Source organism: Sinocyclocheilus anshuiensis, unplaced genomic scaffold, assembly GCF_001515605.1.
Source record: "Sinocyclocheilus anshuiensis isolate Anshui unplaced genomic scaffold, SAMN03320099.WGS_v1.1 scaffold438, whole genome shotgun sequence".
Classification (NCBI taxonomy): Eukaryota; Metazoa; Chordata; class Actinopteri; order Cypriniformes; family Cyprinidae; genus Sinocyclocheilus; species Sinocyclocheilus anshuiensis.
Window position 1 is genome coordinate 1,312,500 of NW_015546118.1, and position 11,431 is coordinate 1,323,930.

Genomic DNA, 11,431 nt, shown 5'->3' on the forward strand with positions numbered 1-11,431 from the left:
TATGTGAAGATTGTTTTAAATTCACTTAAAAGTTAAAAATTATATTTTTCAGAACCTACTAAATGTTAAAAATAATGGCTTTCAATTATACTGTAATGTTGAATTGCTATAATTAATGGCTAAAATTGAGGGGAAAATGCATTTAATAGAGACATCAGTAGCAGTATTGCATTGTTATCAAAAATACCATTATTAATAATAGACTACTAGTAAAAAGATGCCATTAAACACATATTTAAAATATACCATCTTTATATTGTTTCTACATTAATTTGGAGGTTCAATGTGAAATTATGACAATATAAATATATTGATATGCAGTTAATTACAATTAGTTATAGAAAAATGTGTGAATAATTAGTTTTTTTATTATTCTAATTGATTCACAGACAGCACTAATGTTAACCTTTTATAGATGTTGGTGTTGATAATATTATATATTTTACTGCTGAATATGCATTTAAATTTAATTTCTAATTTTATAGGCCCCTCAGAAAGAGATCGGGACAGCCACCCACCCCCTTGGCCCCCTTCAAAATTTCAGTTCAATAATCCGGGCCCTCAAATAAAACTAATTGAATAGCCCTGTTCTAAGCTGATGAAAAAAAAAACGTTACGTGAAGTGACATGTGGCCAAGTATGGTGACCCATACTTGGAATTAGTGCTCTGCATTCATCCCATCCAAAGTGCACACACACAGTAGTGAGCACACACACACACCGTGAACACACACCCGGCTATAGTCATTATAAACAGGTCGAACAAAAACAAGCTTCACTGAATAAAGTGGTTCTTGTCAGATCTCCTGATCTCACTCCACTGGCTCAAATATGCAGCCATAATTAAATTTAAGGTTTTGACGCTGGCTTTCCACTGGAATAGCACCTCCTCACCTCAATTCATGCCAGTTCAGGTAACCTAATGAACAACATGACAAAAAGTTCAAAACCTTCACCTTCTCTGTTCCTCTCTGGTGGAATGAGCATCCAACTCATCCTGAATTGCTGAGACATCTTTCAAGAAGCATCTGAAGAAACATCTCTTCCGCAGGCACTTAACCACACCAAAACCTTAAACCAATGCACTTATGGAAATGCACCCAAACATCTCTGCATTTCTCCTCTTCTATAGCTTGCTTCATAATTGAATGTTCTAATAAACCTGGCATTGTATATTACGAATATTGCTGGCTCTTTAATGAACTGACCTGGATAAAAGCATCTGCTAAACGCATAAATGTAAATGCTTAGCCTTCAGGATCCAAGTCCATAGTGGAAGACACACTGGCAATGTGTGTACATGTATACACATATGCTGATTACTATGTACCTCTCAGCCCAGCAGCTGGACTACATCAAGTCAAGCACTCTCTTCCAGTTCCTCTTCTTTTTTGTGGGGCCACTGGAGTCCTCTTACATACTCGTACAAAAAAAAAAAAAAATTCATCTCCCATCTGTGTGATAGGGAGATTCTATTTCACACATCAGGCTACAAGCCTCAATCACAAGAAGCCAAACTGTTATCTCTTCTCTTAAATAAAATGACATCCCCTTCTTTTCTGTTGCTCCCTCTCATATCCTCATCTAGTGGCTTTTACTTTTGTAAACAGATGGGCTGGCTGTTTTTCTTTGAAAAATTGAGAGAAAAGAGAATGATGAAAAGATTGAAAGTGAAAAAGCTTTTACCTAAAATGGGCTTGTTCACAATTCCACAACAAACCTTAGTAGGTCCAACTGCTGAATGTCAAGGACCATGTTTACCCCATTAACATCTATTTTTTTGTGATAAGATCAGCGCTTAATACAGGTGTAAATGGGGCCTCAAACATTTTGTGATTGGATATTAGCCACCTACTAATATGTGATCATTATGAGACAAATGAAAACAAGTGATTCAAACTTTGCTTCATTGTACTAAAACATATATTACAGTCAAAATCACAGACTAAAATCCTTATCCTTTCAATCGTTTTTTTCCCTGCTCACTTGTAACATCTTTTGTTTTAATCTTACCGACAATAATCATGCAATAATGTAATTATTTACATAAGATTATTTTTTTAGAAAGCTGCACTCAAACACCTTATGGGGAATTATATGCACATCAATTTCAATTGGTATGACCCTTCTGTTAGCGAGAACACATTCTTTCCCTTCCATCTATTTCTTGTTACAAAAATAGATGTGGAGGCGGTGAGCTCCTATTCTGAGTGCTCTTCTTGCAGGTACTGATCATCTAATATCCTGTCAAATCTGCTTTGATATTCTTCAACTTAGACACTTCAATGTTCCAGCCAGAATAGATTTTTTTGAAGGTCACATTAAAACTGTCTTGTAAACATTTTGGAATGTCTTCAACATAATTTAACTTTTAAATGATTTTCAAATGCCTTTTATGTACATTTTATTGATTTAACCAGGCTCAATAAAAATCCATTATAAAAAATAAATGATTAATTAACAAATAACGAAAATCAAATCATTTTATTATTTATTGTGTAAAATGTACATCATTTCTGTAAAATAATAATAATAATAATAATAAATTGTGTCATTTTCCATCACAACTTTATCAAAACATGCAAAACATATGAAAATATTATTTTTAAAAAGAGTTTGTAATTTCATTATAAACATGTTAATAATGTAATTTCTACCACATAATGCTAGTAACCACAATACATAATCTCAGATATTTTGGAGGTGACACTGCAGTTTAAAACGTTTATTACTCTGAAACAAAATGAAAAAACGAAATAACTTTTCTGTCAAGTATGTGTATGTGCTATTGGAAATTGCTGCTAGACAAATAAACTGGCGAGAGTGTGAAACAAGAGTTTATTTTCTTCAGAACCAAATGTCTATAGTAGCAGAAACACCCATATATATGTGTATTCATATACTGTATCAAATAGTTGGGTGAGCTCTGGCAGTTGCCTGTCACTTGTGATTTTCTGAACCTCATCTGACGGCTGTGACTGCATCACTGTGTAGAAGAAGCTCCCTAGAAATCTTTGGAAAAGGCTGCAGGCTGTATTTAGTAGCACGGCATGCTGAGCACACTCATGTTTAGCCATGAGATTCTGTTGTGAAAGTGCGAAAGTTAGAGAAGCTTGACAGTGAGGTATATTTCCCTTAAAGCGTTCCTCTGGAACAACAAAGCACACCCATCTACATATCTAAAGGCCAAGGAGAGGAGCCGCTAACTAAAACAGCAAGTTACTGTCAACAAGCCATGAAGATAAATATTTTGCACGCATACGCACTGTAAATGCCTCAGGTTTACATTAGAAGTTGTTCATGTTTATATCTGGCATGCTAAAAGATGTATCCAGATGGGTTAAATATAAACCGTAGTATTGCATTATATGTTATCATAATATAACCATGATATACCTGTAACACAGGACTCTGGTCGAAGTTGTAGGCACTGGGTCGTCCCTCCAATGTGGAGAAGGCCACATTTCCTCCAGTTAGAGGAGAGATGTCACTAAATTCATCTGTGCAGAGTGCCGTCCTTTCATTCTCGCCTGGACGTATGAAGCCCTTATTGTCCCTCCCATACATCTTGTGACAGGAAGCGCTGTAATATTGGTACGGTTGCCATGGTCCATTCTCCTCGGTACGCTTGTAGATGGCGAAGCTCTCCGGTCGGCTGGTGTAGAACTTCAAACGGACATATGTGATCTCAAAGGCCTTGCCTTGGAAAAACAACAACAATGTTAATGTCATTACAATTTTTATGGACAGGTCCCACAAAATTCAGTACCTTTATAGTTATTGTAGCCTAATAATTAAAGTCCATGTCATTAAAGATTTACATCTACGTCCTCCATTTTTATCAGGTCAGTGATGATGGGCCAAACTGAGAGTGAGCAGGTGGAAGATTAAGCCAAAAGAATATTAAGGATGAAAAAGGAAAAGAGGATGGGACGCTTTATCCAATTTAGAGCGTAAAGTAGCTTTCTTGTGTGTCTGTCGAGAATATGTGAGACTTGAGAAAATGGCATACTTGGTGGTACTTTATCAGTTTAATTGCTGCTCGAATATAATTGGAGAGTTCCTGAGAAGTCTTTAACCCTGGGTTGCTCCAGGGGGACTGTTCCTGCAGCCAGTGCAATGAAAGAGATACAACTGTGACAAATAACACAGTTACTTTGTTTAAATCCATTTAAATTTAGTCAACAGAAAATTCTACTGTTGTTCTGCCGTATTTTGCAATTTGCTACCATTCCTGTAAAACTAATATGTTTATCACCAGTGTTGCTGCCAGAAGATCACTGGGTCGTCATCAACTAATAAAGCCCACAGCTGGCATCTGACTGCATGAGGTCTCAATAAACAATAATAACACGACTGTACTGATAGGCTATACAGACGAACAGCGCGACTGCCATTGTGATATTGCTTGTACACAAATGAAAAAAAAAAAAGTATTAACTTACGTTTCAGACACATTTAGCAGTTACATTGTCTAGTCTTTCTCCGCCAGCCAAAATATGTCTAAACACTGTAATGGCTTTTGAATCAGTGTTTTCGAATGAATCGGTTAAGCAACTATCTTTATGAGTGAATCATTCAGTATGACTCACTCATACAGTATATGCAATAGTAGTTCGAAATAGCACACAAGCAAACTCTTACCATTTTCTTATTAAGATATAGTACGAGTGGTATGCTAATATGCTATTCCAACTTCAAACAGTCACTTATTTGTTAATGAATTAATCATTTTTTTAATGAATCGGTTCAGTGAATGAATCAATGTCTCACTCATAAAGACTCAATTTACTTGTCGCCACATATTGGCAAAATGCCTTTGAACACTAAGCATAAAGAGTCCCTACTACAAAAAGGATCTTTTTTCTTTCTTTCTTTCATCATAATTTCAGTCATATACTACATAGACACGCTCGCCCACACCATTTTGGTTGCCATGTTGAAATCATTTAAGCATAATTTCATCTCAGCATGAGAGAAGATTATCTTGGCTGGAAAAGAAAGGAAGGAAATGGAGAAAAAACAGGCAGGAGCAAAATAAAAAGAAAACAAGAGTTGGTCTCCAGTTCTAATCTTGATGATGAAACTGTCTGGAACAAAACAAAAATCACTCAGCTGGACTTGAATTGAATATATACATACATATAATCAGGGATTGAAATGTACTTTTTTTTCACTCACCAGCCAATTTGGCTACAAAATGTTTAAGTTACCGGCCATTCATAACGTCTACTAGCCAAAAAAAAAAAAAAAAGACAGAAATATAACAGTTTGAGGCTGTGGGCGTGACAAAGCGACCGTTGCAAATAATTTTGTGTGCGATATTGACAAAAAATATCTCAATATTTTCTGCGATTTTATCAATAAAGATAATTAGACAATATTTTTCTAAGTGTGTTATTGTGCTGATATCTTAAGGACTACCGTGGACAGCTGACTCCTCCTACTTGAAATTATAAAAAAAAAAATGAAAAGATATTTAAATGTGAAATTAAAACCGCCAGTAGATGGCAGCAAGTCACTGTTAAGTCAGTCATTGCGATTGAACCGAATAATTTACACGGTTGATTCATTCAGAAACAAAACAACGCCATGTTGCTCAGAGACGCAAAACAGTACTGTGGCTGTGTTTGGAATGTTTTTTTTTGTTGGCGAAATAGCACAGAAATAGCACAAAAACAGCCAATATGGTGTCTAAAACGTAAGTCTCTTGATATTAACTTAATATCACATTTGTAACCATGCTGATGTTTTAAGAAAAAACGGCACTCTTCGTGTGATATTGATTAACTATATCAATTGATATAAATATATACATTTTCTGCCTCCTTATCTTGAATTATGTGATAATTCTTAATGCATATTAATAGACTGAATCATGCAGTGAAAGAACCACTCTAAATGCGCACGTGCACTAACTAAATCCTGTGTTGGTCTAACCAGACTTCATCACGTCACGTATGCACGCCTCTGTAGGTGTGTTTTGTTTAGCTTTTGCAATATACTCGATAATGTCATGATGTCTCACGAGTTCAGTATTTGCGTGCAGATTTGACCTGCATGAACTTCCGCAAGAAATTGAGTGAACATAATTTACGAAAAGTAACCCGCCAAATTGGCTAGTGATTTGACAGCGTTACCCGCCACAGCTGATTTTTACCCGCATTTGGCAGGTGTTAATTTCAAACCCTGCATATAATGTGTGTGTCACCCACAGGTTTAATGTGTATTCTTGTGTACCTCCATAGAAAGCCACCAGTATTAGTGCTACAGCTGTCATCACAGAAAGAATGAGTAGACTAAACTTATCTGTGTATATGTGTGGGTGTGTTTGGTTCTGAACTGGACTGAACCTGACCAGACTCAATATTTATAAATAAACTGTAAAATAGTCATGCCTGTGCATAGTAAAACTGGAATGATATTTTCTTTTATTATGATTTGGATTGGTGGACATGATGGTAAACACTATAAATGAATGCATAACAAATTCCTGTTAACATTTGTATTATTGTTGCACATTTTCAGTGCACTATATTGACTTGAACTTGAAGATATGCACATTGAGTTTGCAGACCAACCAGAAAATGTTCAGTTATTAACTGTGTTCTTCTAGCATCTACATATGTGACATTTCTAAGTGCACTTGGTCTAAACACTTTGTTAAAACGGTCTGATTTGCACACAACAATGTTCAGTTGAAGTATTTTGCAGCAAACATCTGTATCTCATATCGGACCTTTGAACATCTTTGAATGAAAACCACAATGGAAACCAGATGTGGAAACATTCCTTAGAAGTCTGCAAGTGTGTGTTTGTGTATGTTTACATGTGTGTGTGGGAAAGACCTGACCTGCCACTGGACCTCTGCTGATTTTTGTGTTTGTCTTATTCTTTGTAGTGTTTTCTGTACCTCCCCCATCACTCTCTCTGCTGTGTGTGTGTGTGTGTGTGTGTGTGTGTGTGTGTGTGTGTGTGTCTGTCTGTGTCGGCCTCACTGTAAAATAGTCATGCCTGTGCATAGTAAAACTGGAATGATATTTTCTTTTATTATGATTTGGATTGGTGGACATGATGGTAAACACTATAAATGAATGCATAACAAATTCCTGTTAACATTTGTATTATTGTTGCACATTTTCAGTGCACTATATTGACTTGAACTTGAAGATATGCACATTGAGTTTGCAGACCAACCAGAAAATGTTCAGTTATTAACTGTGTTCTTCTAGCATCTACATATGTGACATTTCTAAGTGCACTTGGTCTAAACACTTTGTTAAAACGGTCTGATTTGCACACAACAATGTTCAGTTGAAGTATTTTGCAGCAAACATCTGTATCTCATATCGGACCTTTGAACATCTTTGAATGAAAACCACAATGGAAACCAGATGTGGAAACATTCCTTAGAAGTCTGCAAGTGTGTGTTTGTGTATGTTTACATGTGTGTGTGGGAAAGACCTGACCTGCCACTGGACCTCTGCTGATTTTTGTGTTTGTCTTATTCTTTGTAGTGTTTTCTGTACCTCCCCCATCACTCTCTCTGCTGTGTGTGTGTGTGTGTGTGTGTGTGTCTGTCTGTGTCGGCCTCCCTAGGATATATCTGTTTGGTTTGGAAATGTGAGAAGGCCTTTCATAGACACCCAACTGCAAGGCATCTTTGAATCAGAGAAAACACAAGAACCTACACATTTATGCCTGATTAGCCTGTTGAAACATAATGCCCTTTCATCTCTCTCTTTCATAAATTTGCTTCCAAGAGAATCACCAAATCACATCTAATTTTTTAATGTGCAGAAGCTGAAAGATGTTATGAAAATAACCACAAGGTACACATGCACTGTTATTTCAGCTAGCAGCAATAGTTTTATGAGAAGAGAATCCGAATGACAGATGTTTGTTTTCACTATGAATCAACGGTTTTGGTATTGACAGTCCTTGAGAATGATAAGAAAAGATGCAAAGATATGCTCAATACTGTAGTGTAATGGTAGAGTCGCCTTCATTGCCAAACTTTTGACTACAACCAAGTCTGCTTCACATTGCAGCTTAGAACCGCCCACTGAGACAGGAAGAAACCATCTGTAGCCTGTAACATGTAAAGAGACCATCCACAGTTTGTTTGTGTGTGTGTGTGTTTCAAACTGATTTTATAACTTCACATGTTATTGCATTTACATATTTGCAGACACATGTCTTGAAATCTGTTTACACTGCATTCAGGATATACATTTTATAAGTTTGTGCATTCCCTGGGAATTGAACCCATGACTTTGTCCTTACCCTTAAACATGTCTTTAGGTATTTGTTATAAAAGCTATTTCTTTTATACAAAATTTGCAACAGTGTATATAATATGGAAAAACAGAAAATTTGCAGCGCTGCGCATTTAGGGTTGCAAAATGTAAGTACTATTTTTTGATACAGAAAGTGAAAGTTTTACAGTCAAGATAAGTTAAGAAATGTCACTATTTGACCATTTAAATGCTGTAGTAAACATTTGTGTCAAAGCCATGTTTTAACATGACCTAAATACAAAAAAAACGCCAATAAGACAATAATTATGAAACAGCTCTGGAAACACTTAATAATAATAATTTTTGTACAGATCATTGAATAGGCTATAGGTTCATTGAATAAGCCATTTTTTTCTATTAAGAACAATAGAAAAAGTTTGACCCCCAATGCCTAGTGTTACATTTTTCTTTGTTTAGAAAAACGTCCAGAATATCTGGGCAAGTAAGCCTTTTCCCATTACTACACATAAAACAATTTATCACTTATATATAATTTATTACTTATTTACTTTGTAAATTGATGAATTTGTTACAAAAGTGTTACAAATTGTGTCCACTGACTTTTACATTGTTTTGTGTGATTTTAGAAAGCTCTGGCAGTTCTACAAATAACCAAAGCCATTGTTGTGATCAGTTTTAGAGTGTCAGCTACCATGTTTACCCCATTCAGTGAAAGTTAGGTATTTTTTAATTGCGCTATTCTCTGAGGCTTAAAGAAGAAAAACAAGAGGAAAAGTTCACCTTACAGAATACAAATAACATTTTAAGTTTCAAAATCGTTACATTCTTAGAGACATATGGGAATGCTTGTGATTGAAAACATTGTAGCATAAAGTCTGCAGGGCAATAATGTAATAAAACTAGAAACCAGCTGAGATATTAGAGTCATCTAATCTTATAGGCCACCAAAATGACATTAGATTTCTGAGATGTTCACATTTACAGGCAGCATCAAATTCATAGCTGGGAAACTCATTGTGACTAGCAAGGTTTTTGCTTCTTAGTTGCTGTTCAGTTAGCATACAGTTTACACAGTATAGGAGTTAAATGTTTAATATAGTAAAAAAAAGCAGACCTATGTATGTTTAGTAAAATAAAGAATAGGATGCATTTGGACAGCTCACAACATTCAGATACATGTTTACCACTGCAGACAGCTGTAATAGGAGGACAATTGGCACATATTAAGGTGTTTAATGCTAATAATATATCTAGATAAATAAAATATTAGTAGTATTTTTGTATTCTAATATTTAGTAATGATTTCACTAACTAACAGTTTTGTGTTGTCTGTACCAGTACTATTTTGGTGTTAATTATATAAAATATAATTAATATTTATAATATTTATATATTTAATATTAATATTTTAAATGGGCTTTTATTTCTATATCTTCAGTTTTCTATTTTAATTTTAGATTGTTTAATTCATTTTTTTGTTATTTAATTTTTTATTATTATTTTTTTATATCTTTACAGCTTTGATTTTTTTATTTAAATGTTAGTAATTTTAGGACTTCAGCTTAAACTTTTTTCAGCTGGTTATAAAACATTTATAAGATTCATGTAATATTTATTATTTATATTTTATTTCAGCTTTATTTTAATTACTGAAAACAATTTCATATAAGTTTAAGTTTTAGTTAACAATATCTGTATAACTTTTGGCTTACAGATTTTTTACTTTTAATGTGCAGAAACAGGCATCTTTTCCCATTGTTTGATCAATATTGAAGCCCAAACTGGGTGTCTTACCAAGATGCAGTGTGATGTTGACTGAATTAGGATACTGAACTCCATAGAACATGGACTGGCTCTGCCACCAGGTGGGCTCTTCATCCGTGTGGAAGTCTGTCAGGTAAGTGGCATTGTGATTCAGTTCCAAGTCCAAGGCATCACAGAAGTGGCATGACCGCGTGGACCCCGTCTGCATGCAATAGTCCTCGGGCGGAATACCGCACACATTTGAAACTATCACTGTACGATTGAAGGCTGCATTTTCAAATTTAGGCAAACAGCGGCTCGGGACGCCCACCTCATCGTAGCAAGAGTCCATTCCAGCAATAACATAGGAGAAGAAGGTGAAAAGCAAAAATAAAGAGTGAAGTGTAGAGGAATCCATCCTTGTATGCAACAGCCTAAAACACAGAAAACTTCAAAGGAGCCGAGCGAACGAAAACAAGTCTAGCAAATAATCAAAATCAGAGCCACATGCTACAGGGAAAAACTTCAAGGGAAGTTTAGTAGTTCAGTGTTCAAAGGCAAGCATATTAAAGTATGTGATAAAGCAAACACACATGCAGATAGACACATTTTGTGTAATGCAGAAACAATTCTCTGAGTTTGCATGCAGCAAGAAAGTTTCATTCAGTATACAAGAGTTGCATGCACAAGAGTTGCATTCAGTTAAGAAGAAAAGGTTTAAAGAAACTGAAATATTCCTCCAAGCTCAGCATGTGTTTCCCCTCTAAGAATCCTGGGGCACACTCTTCATACAGATTCGCAGACAGACAAAGTAGAGGGAGGAGAGAGGGTTGGAGGGGAGTTGACTGGGGTTGACCAATAATTAGATAAATAGAAGGAGGGGCAACATGAAAGAACAGATTTTAAAAAAGTAGAAAGAGGAGTAAGAAAGGTTGGAAGAGCTGCGCCCTCTTTTGAAAGGGTAAAGAGCAGTGTTGGGAAGGTTACTTTGGAAATGTAATAGGTTACATATTACAAGTTACCCTATTTAAAATGTAATAGTAGTGTAACTTTTTCAATTACTTTATTAAAGTAATGTAACTGATTACTTCTGATTACTTTTTGATTACTTTTATAAATTTGTAATGAATGTTTATTTGCAACTGTTAATCATTTTCAAACATTTACACCATGCAAGGTTAACCTTACAGTAGTGCTCAACACTGTCAGACGTTCAAAAACCTTCATCACTTGAATTAAGATGATCAAATTTGAACACATCCACCACAAAATCAGACTTTAGTACCACCTTTTACTTTGAGATTGATCTGAAGTTCATTACACATTTTTTTCTTAGTAACTGTAACTGATTACAGTTACTTGTATTTTGTAATTAAATTACGTAACGCTGTTACATGTAACTAGTTACTCCCCAACACTGGTAAAGA

The 11,431-nt window shown here is 35.3% G+C and overlaps 1 protein-coding gene across 1 annotated transcript in view; it reads right to left on the reverse strand.

Moving 5' to 3' along the window:
• The window catches only part of lamc3 (laminin, gamma 3), an 82,158-nt gene extending 71,432 nt beyond the window's left edge, over nucleotides 1–10,726 (reverse strand). The window contains exons 1-2 of the mRNA XM_016502805.1: nucleotides 10,056–10,726; nucleotides 3,397–3,701 (exon numbers count right to left, since the gene is read on the reverse strand). Coding sequence (XP_016358291.1) covers nucleotides 3,397–3,701; nucleotides 10,056–10,422 — 672 coding nt within the window. The 5' untranslated portion in view covers nucleotides 10,423–10,726. The remainder of the gene's footprint in view (nucleotides 1–3,396; nucleotides 3,702–10,055) is intronic.
• Nucleotides 10,727–11,431: the final 705 nt, after the last annotated feature.